Source organism: Tiliqua scincoides, chromosome 7 (assembly GCF_035046505.1).
Source record: "Tiliqua scincoides isolate rTilSci1 chromosome 7, rTilSci1.hap2, whole genome shotgun sequence".
In the NCBI taxonomy this organism is placed as follows: Eukaryota; Metazoa; Chordata; class Lepidosauria; order Squamata; family Scincidae; genus Tiliqua; species Tiliqua scincoides.
This window is the reverse complement of record NC_089827.1, coordinates 45,639,906-45,664,986: the sequence shown is the minus strand read 5'-3', so window position 1 is coordinate 45,664,986 and position 25,081 is coordinate 45,639,906. Positions and strand designations below refer to the sequence as shown.

The 25,081-nt window shown below is 45.8% G+C and overlaps 1 protein-coding gene across 1 annotated transcript; it reads left to right on the top strand.

The window, feature by feature from the left end:
* Nucleotides 1-8,084: 8,084 nt before the first annotated feature.
* Nucleotides 8,085-23,627, top strand: FAM180A (family with sequence similarity 180 member A). Its single transcript, XM_066634613.1, has 3 exons — nucleotides 8,085-8,166; nucleotides 22,562-22,662; nucleotides 23,254-23,627. The coding sequence occupies exons 1-3, from the start codon at nucleotides 8,091-8,093 to the stop codon at nucleotides 23,596-23,598; spliced, it is 522 nt and encodes a 173-aa protein (XP_066490710.1). The 5' UTR covers nucleotides 8,085-8,090; the 3' UTR covers nucleotides 23,599-23,627.
* The last annotated feature ends 1,454 nt before the right edge of the window (nucleotides 23,628-25,081 follow it).

Below are 25,081 nucleotides of genomic sequence, written 5' to 3'. Positions count from 1 at the left end.
GAGGTCTGATGAATAACAGCCCAATCCTGAGCTGCCCGGCACACTGGGCTGCTGCAGTGTCAAAATGGCTGCTGTGGCATCCTGAGAGTGAGGGGCAGCTGCCAGCGGCTCCTTGGGGGGAAAAGGACATTCGTCCCCTTCCTCCACATAAGGAAAGTAGCCCTGCAATGGGACGACTTGACTCTGCATCAGATATTTAGCTGGCACAGAGTAACAGAGTTCCGTGTTAGGCTGAGAGGCTCGACGCGGAGCTCCAGCTCCGGCCCCACCAAGCTCCCAAGCATGCCTAACAGTACATTTGTGACACTGGGCGCTGGCATGCAAAGGTCAAGATTGGGCCCTAAGGTACTGGGAGTGTCAATGCCCTACACTGTGAAAATTGCCCAAGCTGGGATATCAAGAGAGAAGAGCTTAGTCAAAAGAGGAAGAGAGCCTTAGTCTTGAAGTTGTAAACAAACAAACAAACAAAAAGGCCTGAGGAATTACCAGGAAGGTGGATGACCTTCTGTAAAACTGTGGAGACTTCTGGGCCTCCTGTGGACCTCTTTGGCCTCCAGTGAAATGTCCTTAATTGAAAGCTTGAAGAATGCCCAATGGAAGGAATGCAAGGAGATGGCTCCAGGGGAGCTCAGTAATAGGTATAGTTGGTAAGAGAGCAGAGAGACGTCTAAGCGGCATGATTATCCCTGTCATTGGTAACCATCCATCTGACTTCAAAAGATGAGGAATACCTGGAGCTCAGATTCATCTGATAATACATATGCATAGCTGTATGAGAGTCTGGTCCAACAAGAAACTGACGGAACATACCAAGATCCAGGTCTACAGAGCTTGCGTCCTGAGTACACTTCTGTACTGCAGCAAGTCATGGACTCTCCACTCACAACAGGAGAAGAAACTGAACGCTTTCCACATGCGCTGCCTCCGACACATCCTCGGCATCACCTGGCAGGACAAAGTTCCTAACAACACAGTCCTGGAACGTGCTGGAATCCCTAGCATGTATGCACTGCTGAAACAGAGGCGCCTGCGTTGGCTCGGTCATGTTGTGAGAATGGATGATGGCCGGATCCCAAAGGATCTCCTCTATGGAGAACTCGTGCAAGGAAAGCGCCCTACAGGTAGACCACAGCTGTGATACAAGGACATCTGCAAGAGGGATCTGAAGGCCTTAGGGATGGACCTCAACAAGTGGGAAACCCTGGCCTCTGAGCGGCCTGCTTGGAGGCAGGCTGTGCAGCATGGCCTTTCCCAGTTTGAAGAGACACTTGGCCAACAGTCTGAGGCAAAGAGGCAAAGAAGGAAGGCCCATAGCCAGGGAGACAGACCAGGGACAGACTGCACTTGCTCCCGGTGTGGAAGGGATTGTCACTCCCGGATTGGCCTTTTCAGCCACACTAGACACTGTGCCAGAACCACCTTTCAGAGCACGATACCATAGTCTTTAGAGACTGAAGGTTGCCAATACGTATACGAATGCATTAAAGAAAGTTCTTTCAGATACCCAGGTCCCAGGCTATTTCAGGCTTTATAGGTCAAAGCCAGTACTTTGAGTGACATTTGAAAACTAACTGGAAGCCTCTGTACAGCTTTCTACATTGGTGAAGTATAGTATATTCACCATGGCAGAACCATGGCACCATTTATGACAGGGTAGCAGTGTCCTGTTGTCATAAAATGGCTGCCGATGGTCAATTGGTGGCCATTTTGTGCATGCTGCCACAAAAGGTGGCACAAAATGCAGCCTCGCTACCAGAGCCCACTGTACCCACCGGAACAGGTAAACCACCAGTGGGAGTCAGTGGGGTGGGGTGGAAGGGGGGTGGAGGTAGGTGGATTGGGAGCGGAGATTGGGACTGCGTGGGATGAGTCATGGGCAGGTAGTGAGTGGGGATTGGCAGAGCCTTCTCTGCTGATATGCTTTATAGCCCCCTTCCCCAGGGGAAAGCCCCAAGCCTGCAATGGGGCTTCTCAAGTCTGCGCCGGCTATTTTGCTGATGCAGAATTGAGAGAATCCATGTCGGGACAAAAGGCCTGACACAGAGGTCAATATATGACAGAGAGAAGCCCTTTCCTGCCCCAGTTCCTCCCCCCTCCCCTGCCCACATTCTTCCCTCCCCCCGCCCCCCAAAGGCTGCACCACTACCTGGTGGTTTAACTTACCCCCAGTGCCGGTGCATCCTCTTCTGGCCAGCGCTGGGCCTGGCACCTGACTGGCGCGGGTTCAACACTCCCTACTCTGGAGGTGCCGTAAACCTGGTGCCGAGCCACTCTAGGATTGGGTCCCAAGTAACATCTCCAAGGCCCCCTTCAGCTTTTGCCCACAGGACGTTTTGCAAACATCACATTTCTTATTGACAGATAGACCACAGAGACACAGCAGAGTGATTCAAGTCCCTTAGTGGTGGTTGTGTGCTAGTGAGAGCACCACCCTCAAATATAAATTCTTATTGCAAGCAGCTGTGCACTGGGACAAAAGGCTAAGCAGGAGCCATTACCAGTAATGAGACTCCACAGCCAATAATCTGTTTTTCAAATACCTTCTGTTCCGTGGAAATCTGTAACACATTCTTTCAAGGGGTGAAAAGTTTCCTTTTGGTTGCAAGTCATGATTGATGGCATCTAAAAGGGGGGGGGAAATAATCTTCCTTTAAGCCCATTTTAACAGTGCATTCAACCATGCTATTTGTGTTGAGTATAAACATGGCCAGTGAAGTCAGTGATGAAGATTAAAAGTCGGTAATCCTGAGTTCAAATCCTGGCATTACCCAGGGTTCATCATTTAAGACTGACTGTTGTACCAAGAAGCATGCTTGATCGTCCAACCATTTTCCTGAAAGGCACAAAGACAAGATAAGAAATGCATTGTTTCCAATGATACCAATTTACCCCATATAGTTTTAAACTTCTCATGCTTGTACCAGATGCTCTATACCAGGGGTGTCAAACTCGTTTCATACACAGGGGCCGAAGTTAGCATTCAGGGTGCCTGCTGAGGAAATGATATCATTAAGCAGAAAGTGACATCACTAAGCAGCTGATGGCCAAAAATCAGCACCTTACTCTCATATAGAAGTTTATTAACTGCAAATGACAGAAAAGAAAATACGCAAATCTTGAGATTTTAAGATATAGGAAAGCCCAATTTTCATGTGGGCCACTGTTTCAGTGGTAACACCTCAGTGCTGTTGAGCAGCTGAGAGCCTGAGGGCCAGATAAAAAGCTTCCGGGGCCGCATCCAGCCTTATGTTTTACATCCCTACTCTATACCTAGATGTAGCAATTTTTCAGGGTTGCCCCTCTGCAACAGTTTGTGTTCCTGATTGCTGGGCTATGTCACAAGGTTTGCTGTTATTCACCTCTCTGCTTGCATGTGATACTGACTACGCCAGAGACAGCCCATGGTTCAAGGCAGCATCAGAGCATATGTTATGCCACCCTTTCCTGGACATACGAGTATGACATTCCTCGTACTTGGTCACAATTACTGAAGGCACCAGCAATAGCAGCAAGGCCTTTGTGTGATGTGTCCCTCTCTTGAGACTAGAAGCATGCCAGGATATGTGTTTCAAAAACATAGTTCTTCAAAATGCTATATTGCATGGCATGAACACAGGGAACCTGGTGAACTATGTTTCCCAGGCTCCTTAGTGTCTCAGACACTGTTGTTGCAGCATTCCAGGTATCAAGTGAGGAACACCTCACAAAAAGGGCTTCACAGGAAACTTTTCACAACTGCCATTGCCAACAGAGAAGTTTGGCAGTGGGGTTGAGTGGTTGGCAGCAGAGGCAGGGGTGAATTCTCACAAGAACCAGAGCCAAATGACTTTACTTACTGTTGTTCTGCATTGTATATTTTATTGTGTAACTTTGGTTTGGGCATTAGATTCCATTATTCACCTCATCTACTGGCTGAGTGCGGTTTTGCGACTACTCTATACCAGTGCATTCTGGGGTGACAATGGAGGAGCAAGAAACTCGGCAATGGGTCTTTAAACCTATATTTAGCCCTGAGAAGCCTGCAACCAGTTCGGTTTAATGGTTTAAAGTAGGAAAAGTGGTTTTGATGCTTTTTTTTCCTTGTTACAAGGCATTTAAAGGTGGACCCCAGTATCAGTGGTGAGTCAAATCATAGGATACCAAATCAGTGAATACCAAGGTCCCACCTGTATGAGTAAATACTTCTTGAAAATATGCTACGTTTCTTTTGGGGTGTCTTTCTTGCCACTCCCTGCTTGGGGGTGAGAGACTCAGGCTGCAATCCTATACACGCTTTCCTAAGAATAAGCCCAATTGAACACAATGGAACTTCTGAGAAGACAGGCATAGGATTGTGCTGTCAGTTGTGTGTTGGAGATATGTTCCCTTATTCAGCTTATCTTCTGGAATTTGATCATTGCAAAATTTCAGTCTGTGATGAATGCAGGAACCAATATAATAGAATACACAAACATATTAAAGAGCATATTACTCTCTCAAAAGATCTACAGTTGCACAGTATCACCAAAGAACGATAACCTTTCAACTTGTGAAAAGGCCCATGGAAACTTATTTTCCATCAATTGATCACACTTGTTCCTCTACCAGTGATGGTGAACCTATGACATACATGTCAGAGGTGACACGCAATGATATTTTGGGTGACACCACAGCATTCACCTGACAACAACTGAGTTGTTTTTGACATGCTGAGCCCAGAGGTTTCACCCTCATTGTCCTACCCCCTGATCAGTGCATAGGATGGTTTTTCATTTCGCAGCATCTGGAAAAGAGTTCAGACACACAGAGGTGGGATGCCAAGGCTCTATCTTGAAGTCCTGTACAAGAAACTCGTGGCGATCTCAGATATTTATCATAGCAATCCAAGAGGTTGTCAGCCTTGATTTAGAGTGTACATTCTTAGATACAAGTGCTACGTCTATTAAAAGCTTTCCAAGTTTACCAGTACTGAGCAATTAAGGCGTAGCAGAGGAATCGAATTACAGTCTTTCTTTCAGTGAATTGCTACCTGCTGTCTACAGCACACAAAACCCAGGATGCAGGGTGTGACCATGTGTTAAAACAAATGCATGAGAACAAGGGTGTATTTGAGCAGCTTTAATTCTACAAGCCTCATGATGAGGGGCTTGGAAGTGAGATCACGTGCAAAAACATCTCAGAGCTTTGATTAAAGAAAACCATTAATATCACATATTGAAAGAATGTTGACATAATTGGAACTGGCTGAAATTAGAAAGAGCAGATTGGTCTGGAAAAATGAGGTGCGCATGAAACTTGCGTATGACTGATTACTGTGGGCATGTTTGTTCTGAAAAGAGTCCGAATGCTCACGTTTGAAAAGCAACATGTGAAGAGTGCCCCAGTCTCTAGTTTTTTGCTTACTCCATTTGATTTTAATTACTCATTTATGGCCCAATCCTAATGAAACATGCACGGGAAGAATGTGCATTCCCTTGGCATGTGCTGTCACAAAAGTGCCATAAAACTCTATGACATCGCAAAGCATAGGTGTGCTAGTAGGAAGGCCACAAACTTCCCGCTGGCACTGGTGGTCATCAGAAGGCCACCGAAAGAGGAAACCCCAGCACAGGGGTGGGGAAGTGTGGGGATGGGGTGGGGACGGGAGGATTGGGCATAGGAGCGTGGCAGGATAAGTGGTACCAGTGCACTCCATATACAAATCCCTTCCTGGGCTTGATCTACCTGCACGAATCAACACGGACTTGCACCAGTGATATCATTGGCCAGTTCAAGTTGGTGCAGGATTGAATTGACCCATTGTGGCTGCTGGGGCTTATCCCAGGGCAAGGGGACAAATGTCCCCTTACCCCGAGGAGACATCCAGCAGCCATAAGTCCCCCACAGGATGCATCGTTGCCTGTGCTGGTCCCTCTGTACCACATGGGAATTTATGTTGGATGGGCTGTTAATTTTATTTTATCCTGTTTGTCTTCTAAGGAGCTTGGGGTGGTACACACGGGCAGTACACATTTTATGCACACAACAATCCTGCAAGGTAGGCTGGGTTAAGAGACAGTGATGAGTCAAAGGTCAGTCAGCAGTGGACCTAGTGCTTTGTGAATGGGGCAAATGCCCTGGGCGCTGGGTCTGTGCACCTCTAGGATCACATGAGAAGCCTCTCTGGGGCTCCTATCATGGTCAGAAACTGCACTTCAGGTTTTCCCGAAGTGCAGTTTAAGACCCTGGGGAAGTCTCAGAACACTTCCCCAGTTAGTCCTGGAGTTGCATGAGTCTCCATATCACTGCGGTGAGTGGTTGGGCATGGGTGGGTGCCGTGTCATGGGGGTGGCATTGCAGACCTTTTCTCTGGGTACAGAGCTGGGGAACTTCACCACTGAAGACAGTGAACTTAATACTTGGCTTTCGCTGCCAAAAGAGCTCAAAGCAGCTTACAGAGAGTCCAAAGTTACATCAGTGGAACAGTGTCATGTGCTTTCAAACCATTTGCTTTGACTTTCAAACCATTTACGGGTGGGACCTGGGATACCCTAAATATGTGCTTTACGGGTGGGACCTGGGATACCCTAAACTGGCGTCACATGGCTTGCCAGAGCCAGTTTTGAATTCATTTCCACTGGCCGCGTGCAAAGGGAAATGTTTCTGCTTGTTTTATTTTTAGCAACAATCATGCGTCATGCTTAAACGCCACACTTCCTTCATTCAAATGCACACACCTCGTTGTGGGCTCCCCAAATAGAACCACCCCACCAGACTGTATGCTCAGCAAGGTAGCCAAGCAACCACTGCACCGAAAGACTGAAGGCTCATTCATGCAGTTTCCAGAGTAGTTCTTGGCCCACAAATCATTTGGCCTGTTGACATGAAACTGCCAGCACCGATCAGGCTACGTGCACAGCATGTGCTGGCAGCCTCTTGGAGGCAGGAGTGAGACACAGAGCACATTTTCATGTACAAAGTACTCAGTGTCATGTATTCAGAGCTCTGGAAACCAGCAGAGAGGATGGGCCCACAGTGATGATCACTACATTTCAAAAGTGCTTCTCAGGCTGCAAACCTATCCACACTTTCCTAGGAGCAAGCCCCATTGACTATAATGAGACTTACTTCTGAGTAGACATGCATAGGCCTAACAAACACTTTGCAGAGTAGGCCAGGATTCAGGGTTGTGGCACTTGTAGAAGAGCCCCTTCAGCTGATCTAAGAGGATGGGTTAGAACGTATGAAAGGAAGCAAACTTTCAGGAGGCCTGGACCCAGGTCGTGGAAAGCCTTAAAGGTGTGTTTTTCAACCATGGCAAAATGGCCGCTTGGGTGGTGGGAATCCAGATCTGGAAGCTAGCATGATAGAAAAGATAGAAAAAGTTAAACCCCAGCATCAAGGCAATTGGTGGTTTAATTTTAAAACAACTGGTTTAAAACAACTGGTGGTTTAATTTTAAAACAACTGAAGGGCAACCAGACATTGATCTTCTAATGTCTCACCTAGTATCTGTCCCTCTGCCATCCCCAAAGTGAAGGATTTACTTCTGAACACTGTCAATAATCTTGACCTGATTAGCAAATATCTCTTTTAGTGCTCTGGGAAAGGGATACTCTGCAAGCATGTGGCCTCCACTCCCTTGTTTATGAATCCAAGCAGCATGAATGCATCACTGAAAGAACAAAGGCTTTTCACCCTCCAGACATGCTCCTGTGTACATCAGAGCGCAGCCCTAGCAATCCAGTGTGTAATAGCTTTCTCTATTAAACCGCTACTTGTGTCTCTTGACACAGGGAAATTCCAGCTGGCCCAACTACTGAAAGGCGCTGAACTACAAAAATGGAATGATATTTACACCCCACAGCTGCCAGCGCACTCACATGCGTCATGAGTCATTCCAGATGTGGATATAAAACTGACTCTGCAAATGAATGCCCTGATCCCGGAGAGAGTTGCTTGAAGAAGAGGTGCCGGAGCTTTGACAAAAAGCAGAGCTCAGCAAGTTTTTGCCGCCTGGAGGGAAGAGGACAAAAATTAACCGGCTCTTCCCGGCACGTGCGGAAAGTTGGAAGGAAAGACCTAACTAACCTATAGAGACAGATACCTCTCTATTTTGGGGAACGTCGAGGATGCACTGGGAGACTGTGCTGTTGCTCTTGTTGTATTACAATGCTCACGCCACCGTGCCCCCCAGGTGGAACCGAGGTAAGAGTTGCAAATATGAATTACTTACAGAAGAGAAACAGAATAGATGCTGCTATCAAACCAAGCTTTCTAGGGTTTTATTCATTTTTTTGACATTACTATGCCTCTTTGTCTCCTGATCACGTGCCAGTGTAGATGGTTCTTTCCCCCTCCTATTTAAACTTCACAATGACCCTGTGAGGTAGGCTAGCAAATGACTCATGGCCCAATCCTATCCAATTTTCCAGTGCTGGTGCGGTTGTGCCAGTGGGGTGTACGCTGCATCCTGGGGTGGAGGGGCAGTAACTGGGGCCTTCTTAAGATATGGGAACATGTGTTCCCTTGCCATGGGGCTGCATTGTGGCTACACCGGAGCTGAAAAGTTGGATAGGATTGGTCCCTCCAATCCTCCCAGGGAAGTATGGATATAATCCTATCCATACTTCCCTGGGAGTAAGCCCCATTGACTATAATGGGAATTACTTCTGAGTAGACATGCATAGGATTGGGCTCTCAGGCCGCAATCCTATACACAATTTACCTGGATGTAAGCCCCATTGACTATAATGGGAATTACGTCTGAGTAGACATGCAAGAGACTGTGCTGTCGGTGTTTCTAAGGAAGTTTCATGCTTGAGTGAGGATTTGAATTGGGTTTTCTCTGGTTCTAGGCCAACTCGCTAACCAAGACGCTCTTCTTGTTTGTCCTCTGCCATTGTTTAATGCACCAGTCTTCTTCTTTTCTCTAAAAACAGAATTTAAAACAGCTTATTTTCCAGCAGTCAAGGCTGGAAGTCATAGCTATTGGGTTTGGAACTAAAATGAGCACCCATCAGTTAACATTGTTAATTGATCTTAAACGGTTTTTTAATTGGAACGCAGGCTGGGTTCACATCGACAGAAACTCTATAGGCTGAGGCTTTTGACTCACCCTTTGTCAAGGTCGATTATGCACTTTTGCTCTGCCTGATTTCAAGCACATTGCCCTGGAAGGCAGTCTTGATCTCTGCTTTTGTTTACCATGCGAGCAGAAACCACTTTTAGAACCATTTTGAAGTGTCTTTTCAAAAAGCATGAATAACTCTAAAAGCTGGTTCATACCCTTACTGCAAATCAATCCCTATGCATGAGCTAAGGAGTCCCCTTCTTGTGGCTTCGTGCCATGTTGCTAACCAGATGAAGGAACCACATAGGTAAGGTGACTGGATAGTGCAAGTCTGGGGAAGAACTATGTCACTCACTTCACCCACAAGGGTCCTAAGAACCTTCCGAACAAGAACCTGCCTTGGACTGAGTCAGTTCATTGGTCCACCTAACTCAGTATGACCTCTGTTGCCTGGCAATCTCTTCCCAGGACTTCAGAAGTATCTTCCAGCCCTAGGTGGAGATGCTAGGGATCTGGATCTGGGATTGTCTGTATGCAAACCAAGGCTGCAACACTTACCTGGGAGTACGCTCCATTGACTATAATGTGACTGCCTTCTGAGTAGACATGCATAGGCTTGAACAGCTCTATACTGTGGCTACAAAAATGCATGATGTATGTATTACTTGCTGTTACGTGCACAGACATCCCTTGGCTGTAGCCCTTTGGGATCAAGGTGGGCTTCCCCCTTTATTTCGTTCAGTGATCCTTGTGATCCTTTACTGCAATTAATGTGCTCACGGTTCACCATAGAACTAGGGCACCAGGATGTGGGTCTCTTGTTGTCATGTGTGCTCCCTGGGGCATTTGGTGGGCCACTGTGAGATACAGGAAGCTGGACTAGATGGGCCTATGGCCTGGTACAGCGTGGCTGTTCTTATGTTCTTCACTACAGTGGCATCACAATATACAGCTATAAAAATAGTTGTTGCTTCTTCTGGGGCATCAGCACATTTAGGTTGCTTGCTGGGTGGATGTCGCTCATGCCCTGAATTCAGCTGGTTAATACATTTAAGTCAAAATGGGCTTTGTAACAATGAACTAAGTAACCCCCCCCCCCAGCAGGGTGCAGATTCCATGTGCAACATTCTCAGAGGAAGACCCTGCCCAAGTGATTGGATCATCTAAATGTCATCTCAGTCACATGTGAATCACTCATGGAAAAATATTTCCCATGCAACCAGCATAACATTTAAAGGGTCCTGTCATCAGTGTCTTATGGCACAGTGCACTTCTTTGCAGGCTTGGGTCAGGTCTTTCAGTTGAAAATATTATCATGCTTTTACTATATGCTGCTGCTCTCTCTCTCTCTCTCTCTCTCTCTCTCTCTCTCTCTCTCTCTCTCTCTCTTGTGCATTAATACACAACAGCATATACTAAAACCTCAGTGATCATATTTTCAATTGAAGGATCTAGCTATGAATTGATGGATGGAGAAAGAGATAGACAGAGAGACAGAGTAGTGACCCAACATGATGTTAATGGTCTTTGGGCTACTTCCGGTTCACATGCTGTGTGAAATTGTGTGTGAATGTACATGGTATAGGCAGGGGGACATCAGGTGTTGTCTAGGTTACTGGGTACGGGTGGAGGGCCAATGCCCATCAGAAGTTCCACCTGATCTGGCTAACCTGTGAATCTTCAATAATGGTGGCAGTGGAGGCACCAGGTAGGACACGAGGGGTTGGGTGGGGAGCCAATTGGCGCTTTGCCCCAAGGTCACGTGGCACCGGCACTGAGTATAGGATCAAAACATTCACTTATCTATAATTCAAGACATGGTGGTTGATTTTTGTTTCTCTCAATGCATCATCCCAGAATGGAGCCCAAACCCACTGGTCCATATAATGGCTCATAGCAAAAGTCTTGGGTGCCCTTCAGGGAGAAAAGCAGAGTATAAATTCAATCAATTGGTCAATCAAAAGTGATGAACCTGCAGTAGAATTCCATGTTTGTCATGTAGGGAAATTTGAGCCTTTTGTGTTGCTTGTCACCAGTAGCTGTTCTAGTATTGAAAGATTACTCTTGACTACTGAAAGCTAGGAATATGGGGATGGGCCAAAGGAGATTGCAGGGGGGAGCATGGTGAGGACACACCAGAATGGCTCTTGGTTGCTGCATGTGTGAAGTCCAGCCTCTTCTGTGTCAGTTGCATGCCTACAAAACAGTTTTGCGTGGCTACATCACAACTGACGACATGACAGCAAAGTCCTTCTTGACTGCAGCAGCTCAGAATTCTGGACTGACTCACAGTGTTGACGTTGGTTGCAGAAGCAATGCTGTACCCTGCCTGCGTTTATGGGGGTCAGGATGTTAGCAATTTTCAAGCTTAACCCAGAAAGCTTCTAAAGTTATTCAATGACACTAAAGAAATTCAGAGAAGTTTAGATTCTGTAATACTTTTAGCTGTAAGATGATGATTTCAGGAAAGGTTGCAAACCCCAATGAGCTTCAAGTGCTGTACAAAAAGTTAAACCAGGCTCATCCTGGCTGAGTACCCACAAGAGCTTGTGACTTTCACATGCAGCTGTCAAATAACTCCAACAGAACTACAGTGCTTTCTGGGTGACCCAGAAATGAATCAAGCCAGCCACGTTTCTAGGAACCAATATATAATCTATGTGAGCTATGCTTCCATAGCAGGCCTCCCAGCAATCCTTCAGTTGGAGTGCCAACCAGTTGGGTGACTGAATCTACCCTGAACCAGTTCAGCAGGGACCACTGAAATGTTTTTGTGGGGCCTGCTTTCATGTTCTTGGAGCTCCCTTTCTGAATGAGGGGTGGGGAGGGGAGGATATTTAAATAACAGGAGTTCTCCTTTTCATGGTTGGCGACATTAAGACGTTCCATGAACTCGAAAGAACTCCCTGGAAATTTTGAGAATTTGGCATGAATAGGATGATACTAGGTGACTCATTTTCCTGGTAATTTATAGGGAAAGTGGTTTGCTTAATTTGGGGATAATTGACTGCACCAAGTTTTGTTTGGTCAAAACCAAAAATCTTTATTTAATAATGCCCTGCCCCATTTAATCCTTACACCGTAGTTTGGCTCCGAATCTATGTGTGTTTGGGTGCAATGACCTGTACCAGAGAAAAAAAACACCTTGGAGCGGAATTTTTGGGATTGGCCCTAAATCCACAGACTTTCAAGGGAATTTTGGCATAAATAGAGGGCAAGTTATATTTGTCACTGTAGAACAAAACAACCTTTGCTTGGTTTGGATCTTTTGAGACAAGTCTGTTCTTTGGAGCAAGATTGTTGCTGAAAGCTATGAGGGACAATGTTTTGTTTGCAAAGAAGCACTGGAAAACAGGGAGTGGAGTTTCTGTTGCCTCGTTCTCTCCCACTCCCCATTCCCAGTCAGGGCAAATGAGTGCATTTGTTTGCCCTTCATGACATCATCACATAGCCAAAACTGATTAGTTGTGCAACATTCTACTACATTCCTGATGATGTGATCCACGATTGCCTGGGATCTCATTATGAAAAAGATCTCATAATGAAAAATTATATATCCTGTATGTCAGGATTCAGACATGACAAAACCAAACAAAAGAGATGCTTTAGGATGTTTAAGGGTGGAATTTTCACTCCTTTTCACCCCAATTTTTTGTGGACAAAAATCGGGCACACCTCTTTTAATGAACTGTCTTTTTTCTTCTGTATGTCTCATCTTTCAAGCAGTAGAAAAGGAATATTTATTATCCACTGGCATTAGAAATCACTCTGCTGAGTTGGGAGAATCAGGACTAGGAATATTAAAGACAGATGTCTGGAACTGCAGAAGGACAAATGTCCCATTTTTGGTGAGATGATGATGATGTGGTCAGTGACATGTTAACTATGGTTGCTGACATGCACCCAAAGCAATGAATTGTTACAATTCAGAGTTCATAATGAATAAAGTTCATCCAAAAAATTTTTAAAAAGCAGAAATTTAGTAAATCTTTCGGAGATGATTAGTTTCCCAATCCTGACTTGGGATGCTGGGTGTCAGAGTCTGACCTGAAGTTTCAGGTTTTTAACTTCCTTCACAGGAACACAAGGCAAAGGAATGTGTTTCCAACACTCAGTAATTTTCACTCATCAGTTCTGGCTTAGATGGTTCAAGTCTACCAAAGCTCCATGTAGTACCAAAGCGACAAATAATATACATATTTCATGTCTGCTGCCACCTAAATGTTTAACCAAATAGGAGGGAGCATGCTGCTTGCAGGGGAAGAGGGGAGATCTTTGCTCTAGATCAGGGGTGCCCAAACCCCAGCCCATGGGCCATTTGTGGCTCTTGAGGACTCCCAATCTGACCCATGGGAAGCCCCCCATCTGCAAAGAGTCTCTGGCCCTCTGGAGACTTGCTAGAGCCCATGTTGGCCTGACACAAATGCTCTCAGTGTGAGGGCAACTGTTCAGCCTTTCACTTGAGCTGTGGGATAAGGAATCCCTCCACTGCTTGGTGCTTCATGTCTGTGATGCAGCAGCAGCAGCAAAGGAAAGGCTGGCCTTGCTTTGTGCAAGGCCTTTTATAGACATTGAGCTATTGCAAGACCTTCATTCATTCATATAAGTTTCATCTCTAATATATTCATTTGTGTAAATTTATTCAAATTTGGAATGTAAATTAATTTCTTTTTCCTGGCCCCCAACACATTGTCAGAGAGATGATGTGACCCTCCTGCCAAAAAGTTTGGACACCCCTGCTCTAGATGCATGGTGGGCTGACAGCCCAATCCTAACTGTGTTTTACAACAGTGGAATGGTAGTTCCACAGTTGCAAATGGTTATATATAGTGGTGTGTGCACACAGCCAGCAGCCTTTCAGAAGCCACAGCCATAAACAGCAGCAGTGTTGGAGGCCCACTGACACAGCGCTATGCGCTGGAATGGAGGGAAGCCAGTGGGGGGCTAGTAATGGAAGGAAAGGGGAAGGGAGAAAAAGGAACAGGGGAGTGTCTGGGTGGGAAAAGGCAGGCAGGAGGCAGAATAGGGGTGGATCTTGACAGCACCGGTGTGCATCATGATCCTCTCCCCATTCCTCTTCCTTACTCTCCTTGGTTCTGCACCATCAAAATGGCTGGCATAGATCTGAGGATACCTGTTTGGGAAAGATAAAGGAACAAAAGTTAATTCATCTCAAGGAGGCCTCTGTGACTGCTCCCCACCCCGCTGGAGGAAGCATGCACTCCACTGGCACAGCTGCATCACTGGGGGGGGGGGGATTTTAGTTAAGATTAGGACAGTAAGTTGCCTGTCAAATCAGACTAATATACAGGTGGCTGCCTTGCATTTCAGGTGTGGTCTCCATTTATACAGATCTTTTTTATCCAACACATACAAACACACACATTCACATTTACAGAAGCTCCTTGTCTACTGGTCACGCTTTTGGCTTGATGGCTGTATGATGATGTTTTCCACAGCTCTGCCCCAAGAGTAAAAACAGATCACGCCCAGCTAGACTTGGCAACTTAGCAAAGTTCCATAGACTCGCTAAGTCTTCTGATTCACAAAACACTGTACAAATTTATAAAATGATCAAGAAACTGAACTCTTATAAAAACTGGCCAGGACTCTGTACTTGTGCAGTATAAAGTTGGCTCCTCCTTTTAATTTCTAGGATCCATCAACCTATTTTTTTTTTCTTTCCTTCCAAGGCAGCCTGGAAAATGGCACACCCTAGTTTCTGTGATACTCAGATTCTAGCCAGCCAAAATGCTTAGTTATGTTGATCATTTCCACCTTCTCTAAATGAATTCCTTACAGTGAAACCATTTCTCAAACAAACATGTTGGCTGTTTTAAAAGGATTCTGGAATCTCTGATGGCAAATTATTTTTCGTATTCCACCTACCCCAAAATTTGGGGCACATGTTGCGTGATACTTACAAAACCTCTCTGTTCACTATGGAGTTGCCAAACCTTCACCTTCTCTACCCCTTCATATTGCCTTAGTTGAATTATAATATCTGAAGAAGGATTTTTTTTTAATCTGTAAAAGGTGGGAACGTTCAGACCTGGTCATGCTTCAAGCTTGCTCTAAAAATTCCTCAGAATCATAGAATTGGAAGGGACACCCAAGGTCATCTAGTCCAACCCCTTGCCTATAGCAGAAAATCCTCCTAGAGCAGGGATTTTCAGTGTCTTTCATCTCATGGCACACTAACAAAGTGCTAAAATTGTCAAGGCACACCATCGGTTTTTTGACAATTGACAAGATGCACTGTGATGCTGGCAGGGGGCTCACATCCTCCAATGACCATGTTATTAAATGACCGTCCCCCAAACTCCCACAGCACACCTATGGACCATTCACGGAACACCAATGTGCACAGCACATTGGTTTAACCAGCACAGTGGTTTAAACCACAGTGGTTTAAACCAGCACAGTGGTTTAAAATCGCTGTCCTAGAGCCTCTCCAGCACGTGCATGTTGAGCCTCTGCTTGAAGATCTTCCAGTGAGGAAGAATCCACCACCTCCGTCTTTCTTCTTTCATGCAAGAAACTCTGGCAAAGGGTGATAGGTAATTGAAATCAATTAATGGCTGCTATTAATGGCTTCCTGGCTGCAGGCAAGGAGTTGGGGACACAAGTAATTACCTAGGCACAAACCAGAAAAGAGATCAAATTTTTGTTTACTGGAAACATTAAATCATGACCAAGAGACAGAAGCAGAATACTGGCTTTTAAAATACAAATACAGCTGTGGGATCCCCATCAGCGAGAATGCAAGGGTCACTCAGTTCAGAAGGGTCTACCTGCTCAGGCTCCCAATGACTCCAACCATTGAAAATCAAGCCAGGGATACAAAACTAAATGCGAATGCATGTCTACTGTCAAGTATTGCTCAAGTGCTGAAATCAATTTGCTCCTCCAAAATCCTTGACCGTGAATGTTGCTGTAGCAGATTCTCCCATTTTTTGTGTGTATCTGTGTATGGTTGGCTATTTATCAAACATTTGGCATCTGATAATATTTTATGACAATGCTTGATATGTGACAGTTGATACTGGACAGTATCTGATTGCTGACTTACAAAGGTATTACTACCCAACAACATTAACAGTAATTGATAATTGAAACACAAAGTTTCTACCTCTCAAGAACATTTTTTCATGTTATATCGTGCTCCATAGAACCCCTGCACATGGCAAATTATTCCAGGATGCCCACGCCAGGAACTGTTGAAACCCCTTCAAACTGAACACACTCAAACACATTCAACATTCCCCTGGTTGCAATGAATGGTGGGGAACACACGAGCATCCACATGTGGAAAAGTTGGTTCAAACAAACAAGGCCTCCATGTGATTCCCACCAAGCCATGAACCCTTCAGCATCCCTGCAGATTCCTACAGGTGATCTTTGGTGGCTTTTGAACACCTGAGCCAGACCTTAATCATGCTAGTCTCTGTGGATGTTGGAAAAATGTGAGCAAAGCTTGGGGTCACCACATGACAAAAGAAGAGAATGCTGGGAACTATTCTGTATGTTAGTTACCATCTCCCCCCCCCCCAACTTTTTCCTTTCTTCCCTAGAGGACACATTGGAAATGTGGGATCTTAGAGGGATCCCCTTTAGCTATAAAATACCAATTGCATTCAGCTAGTTATACCCTGAAGAGCTCCCTCATCCTTAGATACTTCATCAACGAGAAATAGGATCCTTTTTGGTCTTCCTCATTTTATGATAACATTTCATAGGAATTTTCCTCTGAAATCTTTATTTGGGTTATTTTCTCAGCAGCCAAAATCCACAGTACACTTTGAGATCACCCAAAGGGTATGTTTTTGTCTGAGTCAGTGCTGACAGAACATGAGGATATCACTGGATTATATAAGCACTGAGACCCCCAGAAGCATCTACTTGGGCTAAGAAAACAAACTGGTGGTGCTTTTAATAATAAGAGCAGAGGGAGATGGCTTTGACTTCAATTTCTGAGAGCCAATAAGAACCTATAGCAGAAGGTCACCCTCTGGTGTCGCAGAAAACCATAGCTCTATCCAGGCGTTTTTCTGCCCAACTTTATTATTCTTAACAAAGCAGTTTTAGGGGAGAGATGATTTTTTTCCACATTTTTTTTATACCGCCCTTCCTCCAAAGAGCTCAGGGCAGTGTACACAGCGGCTCCCCTCCTGTTGTCCTCACAACAACCCTGTGAGGTAGGTGAGACTGAGAGAAAGTGGCTCTTTTTCATCACTTACATTAGGAGAAGGCACAAGTCTATATTTTATATGTTTGAAATCTCTTGCCTCTGTACAGGTGGACAGTCCATGTAATTTTTTTTCAGTAGAGTCTCTGATGACTTGAATATTTTGCATGAGGCAGCTTGAGTTTTGACACGTCTTTGTGCCAGGAAGGAAACCACAAGGTGCCCAAAACATCTGGAAAGACAGCTGTGTGTTAGCCTCGGAAACTCCCAACGCAGCAGACAAAAATGTGAGATCAGGATGAGATTAAACAATCCCAGCATTGCAGTTCTGTGGAACTCTGCCAAATCTGAAATAAGCATTTTCTCCTATATTAGGACATTTTGGGAACATCAATCCAGTGGTGAAACTAGGTTTTACATCACCCGATGTGGGAGACCATTGCATCACCCCCCAGGATGGACCTCCTTCAGCACAATGGGTGGGACAACACCCCAGACAGCAGGCGTGGTGATGCACCATTGCCCCACATCTGCTGGGGTTTTTTTTTTTGGCTATAACTTGTGATAGAATCAAGATATTTCAATGTATTCTGAAATGCATTCTGTATTCTGTTTTATTGTATTCTGTATTAAATTACACATCGAACGCTGTGCATAACACGATGAAAATACCAAGGTGTAAAAATTTTGGCCAGTAGTGGGGTCACCCCCCTATGCGCATCATCTGGTGTGACCCACACCCCTTTGCACCCCCTAGTGGTGACACTGCATCAATCTTCGCTGTGAACCACTGACGTTGTGCGTTGCTCTTGTTATTTTCTAGCATGTCCTTCTCTTATTTTTTTCAGTGTTTCTTTTGTAAACTTATACAATCCTCTCAAAGGCCATCCCTTATAAAACAACAGATGAAACGGAAATGTATAAAACGAAGCAATAAAATCACAGGAGCAGACCAAATAATTGACTGAACACCAGCCATAGCACAGCATTAAAACCAGGTAGCATCGGGAGTTCATCCAAGTCGGACACTGGCTTTCAGAAAAGAGGATGAAAGCAGAAGAACCTTTTTTCCTTTGGGAAATTCCTCCACCATACTAGTTCACTGCTATCAATAAACATACACAGGAGCAGAGGCTGTTAAGGTTTCAGAAGAAATACTTTACTCACAGTTTCCAAGAATATGTATCTTCTGTATGATCAGAGGTTTCTACTGCTTCTGGAACAGAGAACCCTACAGCTGTTCTCTCTCTCTCTCTCTCTCTCTCTCTCTCTCTCTCTCTCTGTGTGTGTGTGTGTGTGTGTGTGTGTGTGTGTGTGTGTGTGTGTGCTGTGAGAGAGAATCTCTCTCTGCCATTGTAGATACAAAGCTCAGGTAGTTTGCATCCTTCCTCTTTGATGAGCTGGGAGAGAGAATATGTAAAGAAATGTCAGGAAGGAACCATACCTCCTGCAGAAGTCATAGAGAGCAGGTAAAGGTCTCAAGTGTCTGGATATTTCACTGCCCCCAGACTCCTGCAGGCAGCACTGCATTCAAATTCCTACATTGACTACAAGCCCAGCACCACCAGAAGGTCCACAGTCCAATGCCGTGGCCCTGCCCAGAGCCCAGGTTAGGTGAAAGCCTCAGTGGCAGCACCAGTCCAGAGTATAATCCAGTGTACTTTGCAGCGGCCATGGAGTTGTGCTGTGAAACAGAGCAGCAGCCACTATTGCTGCTTTGAAACTGGCCAGGTGTGTCCCCCAGAGTTGGTCCTTTTTAGTAATCTGGTAGCCACGTTTTGAAACGAAAGCTGCAAAGTAATTGAAACTCCAGAACAGTGCAGTAAGAAAAGCAATCAGGAAATCCAAAAACCAAAATCAATGAAGCCTATCAAACTCTTCCTTTGACATCAGAAGACACAATCCAGCCATCACTGCTCCTAAAAGCTGACATTTGCCCAGCAGTTCCTATCAATGGACTGGTACCAGCCGAATGTGAAATCCAGCCCTATACTAGCGCAGGAACCTCCTGACTCCAAATAGGAGCAATGACTGTGTATGATGTGACTCAGACACATCATTAAAATAAATTAGTGCACACTGAGATGAAATAATTGTTTTACATAAACTCCTCCAAGGAGAGAAAGAGGAGATGGCAAAGCACAGGAATCCGACCATCCTCTTCTTTGATACCCGAGAAGTGTCTTGTGTTGCAAGCTCTGAGTTCGCGTAGGAGGAAGCCAAGTCAGCAGAAAAGTTTCTGCAGGAATTTATAATCACCAATTTGAATACTCACTGCACATCTTTTCACATCTAGGCTTTGGTATCAATTTTCCAAATCCAAAACATCTGTATAAAAAAACAAACCACCATATGGTTAAATGGGAAACTGAAACTCACAAAGAGGTGAGAGTAGTCAAATACCATGTGACCTTGAATGGAAGAACAGGAGCTTTTAGAGGCCAATCGGTGAGGCAATAAAAAGTTTCGATGCATTATTAGAAAGGCAGTGAGGTCTAGTGGCTACAGCAGCGGTTTTCAAACTCTCTGGGAGAGTTTGCACTGCTGTAAGTCCTTGTGGGGGTGGGGGGAGGCAGTGGGGGGAAGGCAGCAACGCAATCCCCAGGATCGCGCTGCTCAGGAGGGCTGCAGGGACTGGGATGCACTCACCAGTCCCTGCAGCAGTTGTCCTGGGGTGCGGGGAGCCCTGCACGAGCATCTGCAGGGCTCCTCAGCTCGTTGAAAGTGAAAGTGGTTTTGCGGAAGTGGAGCGCGATTGCTCCACTTTCACTTCTAACGAGCTGGGGAGCCCTGCAGACGCTTGTGCAGGGCTCCCCGTACCCCAGGATGGCTGCTACAAAGACTGGTGAGTGCATCCCAGTCCCTTCAGCCCTGCTGAGTGGTGCAATCCTGGGGATAGCGTTGCTTCTCCTCCCTGCCCCCGCCCCTTAAGGGGAAAGAGGCTAGGGCCTTCAGGCTGGGGTGTTGTGACACCCCAGTTTGAATACCACTGGGCTACAGTATTGTACATATACCAGGAATAAGGATCCACCATTCAAAAAGAAATGCCAAAAATTCTACTGGGCATACCCAAGCCCTTGAGTGTGTAAAAGTAGCTGTTTGGATCCAAGGACTACAATTTTACACAGCTTAGAAGCCCAGTGCTATCCCCCTCCAGTCCATACCATGCAATCACGCCAACCCTTGCCAGCTATTTTGCTGACGTAAGTCCAAGGAGAGGAAGGAGGTGTGTTGGGCTGCAAAGAAGGAAGCAGTATCCTGGTGCACGCTGGTGCTCCGGAGGGCTGGTGGGCAGACCAAGCCTGGGAGGGGTGGGACTGACCTCTGGAACAAGCTAGATCCTAAACCCTGTCCCTGGTCCAGTAGGCCTTACATGGGCTGGCGAGTTCACTAGCACAGATCCAAGTAGCCCCATGGGGGTGACTGGAGTATTACTTGGGGTAAAGGCATAAAAATCCCCTTATTCCGTGCTGCCAAAGAATAAGCTGCGTCCTAATCTGCACTGGATGTAGCACAGGCCATTTGACCTGCCTGTTTCAGTGCAGGTTAGGATTGGGCTGCCCTTTACCCCGTCCCTGAGACCCACAGCACTGATCTGGAGTCTCCAGTTGCTGGTCTGAGCTTAAAAAAGAATCATAGGAGATCCTGATCTCTTGTGCATTGTCCCTTAGTAAACCTATATGCTGCGGTCACCTCCTCCTCAGCACGCGAGAAGGCATGAGACTTTGAAAGGTCAGGACACACACTCATGCCCCCTTCCTTGTTCATGGAGGAGTTTTCTAAGGAAAGGTTCTTTAAAAGTTATGAATTTGATCATTGTTGTCTGGGATCCCTGCCAGCACTTGTTTAGAAAATAAACACTGTAACTGCTGGATGAATGATTGAAATTTTAATTACCAAGAAATTAGCACTTCAAGATTTAAATGCAGAGCATTGCACAGCATTTGTGAAAGGTGCTGGAGCCAGGCAGGAGGAATGGAATACAGATGAGAACAGAACCTGAAAGGAAGGTCAGAGAAGGTGCTGAAAAGCTGGGTTGCCAATCCCCCTCACGGGTATGTTGCGAGAATAAAAATAGAATACCCCCCCCCCCATAAACACCACCCTCCTTGGGATTCAAATGTAATAAGTGAATCCAAATACAGAATATGAATAACTTGATTTAAAAATAGCAACTCATGGTGTGGATTTAGAAATGGGGTGGACAGAGCAAAACGTGGCAGCCTCAAGACAGAGCAGGAATCCAGAAAATCAGTGCTCAGGTGGAGTGTGGAAGAAGAGGGCAAAATCTAAACCTTGTTCAGGTGTCAATGTGTGGAGGGACAGCAAATCGGGGGTGTGCTGGCTTAGACATGCCTCCAGCGCTGACACACAGGCAGCCCAATCCTCCCTCACATCCACTGCTGGGTTGAGGCTGAACTTCTCCTTACCCTGGGTAAAGCAGCAGCCACCCCAATGGGGCTACTCGAATCTACGCCACCTAAAGAGGTGGAGCAGATCCGAGCAGCCCAGAGCTGCCCTAGATGGGGATAGGATCGGGCATAACTTCTGGATCCTGGCCCCATCGCTCACCCACAGGCCCACCCGCCCTCTCTCTGCCCTGATACACCTCCCTCCCATCCTCCCCATGCTTCCCAGGCACCCGCGCTGGCCTAGCTATGCTGGCGTGGGCTTACCCCTTAGGCCAGCCAAGTGGGGTTCACATCGGCCTCTGGAGGCCAGTGCATATCTGTGTACCAGCCTCCCTCCTTCAGAGACAGTGTGAAAGTGCTTTACAGCACTTTCTTGTCTTGCGCAGGCCCATCCTCCCCTCTGGATTGCACTTTCAGTGGCCATACTATCTGGGCCTCCATACATTTGGTGCTTGTCTGCAGAGGGCAGTACTGGAATGAAGGGGGGGGGTTCCTCCATGTGAAATAGATCTCTAAGGATTCATTGCCTTGATTGCTGGCTTGTGCAGAGAGAGGGGATGAACATGGAGATGCTCAGGAGCACGGTCAGCAAGTGCGCTGGTGTGAGGCGCCAATAGGCTTCCATTTTCCTTTCCACATGTTCAGACAATAAGGGTTCTAGTTAATCTGGAGTGAGGCCAGGCAGAAACTGGTAAATGCAAAGCCTTGCAGAACCCAGAGGTGATTTGGCTGTTCAGGTGGTAACGCAAATCTTTCTGCAAGTGAATAAAGAGGAAAGTAGAATGGGCATTGGGTAATGTTGCTGGGACCAGAGTTGGAGACTGGAGTTTGGGGCTGACTGTCTACTTGCTGGGCAGTTCATAGAAATGCAGGGAAAAATGACATATTGTGAATCATGGGCTCTGATGTCCTTTTCCTTGCCTTCCCCAGCAATGCTTTTTCCATCTGCTCACCGAGTGAAGAGATCTTCGGCAGCTCTTCTCAACCCAGTGCTTCAGAAGTCTCTGGAAGATGTGGATCTTCTCTTTGAGGTTCAGTATGCATGAGGGAACATGCCCAATCTGCCTTTCTAGAAATACTTACAGCAGAATGATATTTGCAAAGCAACAAAGGCTGCAATCCTATCCACAGTTACTTGGGAGTAAGCCTCATTGACTATAGTGGGAGTTACTTCTGAGTAGACATCCTCCCTACCTCATCACCACCCCATTCCACATATTCCCCAGGCCCCCTTCCACCCCCTGCACATGCTTACCTATGCCAGCAGGCATCCAGTAGCCACAGGTGCATAGAGCTAGCCACTTGCTACTTGCTGTGGTGGCCAAGCTGTGTGCTCCAGCATGTCACCTTTTATGATAGAAAGAAAGCACCTAGTGCCACCAGATTATTTGTTCTGGTGGCACTAAGCACCAATAGGATTGGGTCAATGGAAAATTTGCATGTTAGAGAAAAGTCTTGGCTAGCACCTTTCTTCCTGAGATCTAGTTTTCTACATAGGGGATTTTCCCCTCTTTTCCCATCATCTAACTCCTCTCCTGAAGTTTAAAGTAGCACAGTTCCAGTTGTTCTAGTGAGAACTAGACCTGAATCCAGATTGACCCCAATCTGTGTTCTTATATCAGTTTCTCCTAGGTGAGCTGGATATCAGTGAGGAACTGAAGATCTCTGTCAAAGACCAGGAACTGGCTTCGCTGAGGAAGGCGGTAGCCTTTGACACTCTGTGCAATGATGTCATCCCCAAAGGTATCACAGATATCCGCAGGCTGAATGCCAGGCTGTTGGGCTTCCCTGGGATGCTAAAGAAAGAAGATTTTGAAAGGACAGTGTTGACCATGGTCTACACAGCATATAGGGCAGCCCAATCACAAGGACACCAGAAAGACGCCTGGGCTGAATCCTTTGTCAGTCTCTACAAGGCCTTGAAGCAGGACTTGATGATCTCCTCCAGCCAAACACCATCATCTTGAGCAACTGTATAGACCAGAAATTCACTCTAATCAGGGACATGGAGCACATCTGCCTCTCTGCTCAGTTAAAAACATAGTTTAGCACAGCAGGCACAGAAACATTCTTTATTCTCTTGCTCCTCCTAGAGGGAACCTATTGTAAAAACTTACATATACCAAAAAAAACCAAACCTGTTTGTATTAATTTCTGCTACAGATATTCCCAAACTTCTCAGTATCCACATTTCTCCCTGGATTTTGGAGTTCCAAGTTACCCACTTATGTTCCCAAGTGGAACCAATGTTTTAGGAATTCCTTCTTGGGTTCATCTTCCAGCCTTGTTATACACAGATTTTTTATACGGAGATTTGACTCAACATGAATGGCCACTGCAAATGAGAAGGAATGTTCTGATCCCTGGAGAAGGGGAAAAATGCACCCCTTTAAAATCAGTTTTAAAAACTGAACAGTCCTTTAACAATAGCCTCCTTAATGAGAGGGGAGGGGCGCAGCTGGCTGACAATCCATCAGTCCTTCTCTCTCCAGCGGACCCCTCACTTCCCCCTGAGCACTTGAAAGAAAGGTGATCACTTTGCATTGGTGAAGGGAAGGGCTGAGTAAAGCTCCTTTCTAAGCTCTTGGAGGAGAACCGATTGATGGATTGTCTTCTTAATCATTCTTATCTTATATTGCAAAGGTCAGCAAGGCTGTTTTTAAATCCCCAGAGCAAAGAAACTTTGTTTTTTAAATTGATTTGCTATAGTGCTTTTTTTGCCATCCACATGAGTGCATGGAGCAGAACCCACGCGAATAATGAGGCTTAACCTGTACTACCTGTAGTCAAACAGGTTTCACCACATTTTGGAGTGTTCTACATCCTCAAAAACCTCTTTGACCAGTGAACCAAAAGAAATGATGTGTAAGTCCTGGGCAAGGACGGCATCAACTCTCTCCTGTCTTAGATCTGTGAAGAGATGCTTTATTCAGGGAAGACGTTTCCATGAGAAATGATGAGAAATAGTGAAAACTGTTTGCAAAACCAATGTGTTTCAGGCTTAGCTGTTTTTGGACCAAGTCAGCATCCAGTGACTGCTCTTCTTTCGTTCCAGTGTCTTGCAGGTTTTAAAGTAAAGCGCCAGGTCGGTTTTGCTGGGAAATAAAATAAAGACTAGAACAGGATCTAGAGGTGCCTACCTTGAGGAGTAAATTACTGAGAAGTAATTTATTGAGGAGTACCTAATGGCTCAATCCAGTCCCCACTGGTATGCAGGATACAGGGCCACCAATGCAGTGGCCACTTTGTCCTGTGTGCCCGCAGGGGACCAGGCCAGCTGGGAGATGTTAGGAAAGGAAAATTTTACTTACCTCTTCACCTGCTGCCTGATTCTCTATGGGCCTACTCCAATCTATGCCAGCTCTTTTGCTGGTGTAGATCTGTAACACTGTAGAGGGCATGTCAGGCCTGGGATGGGGGTATTGAATTTAGCAGCCACCACTGCCACTG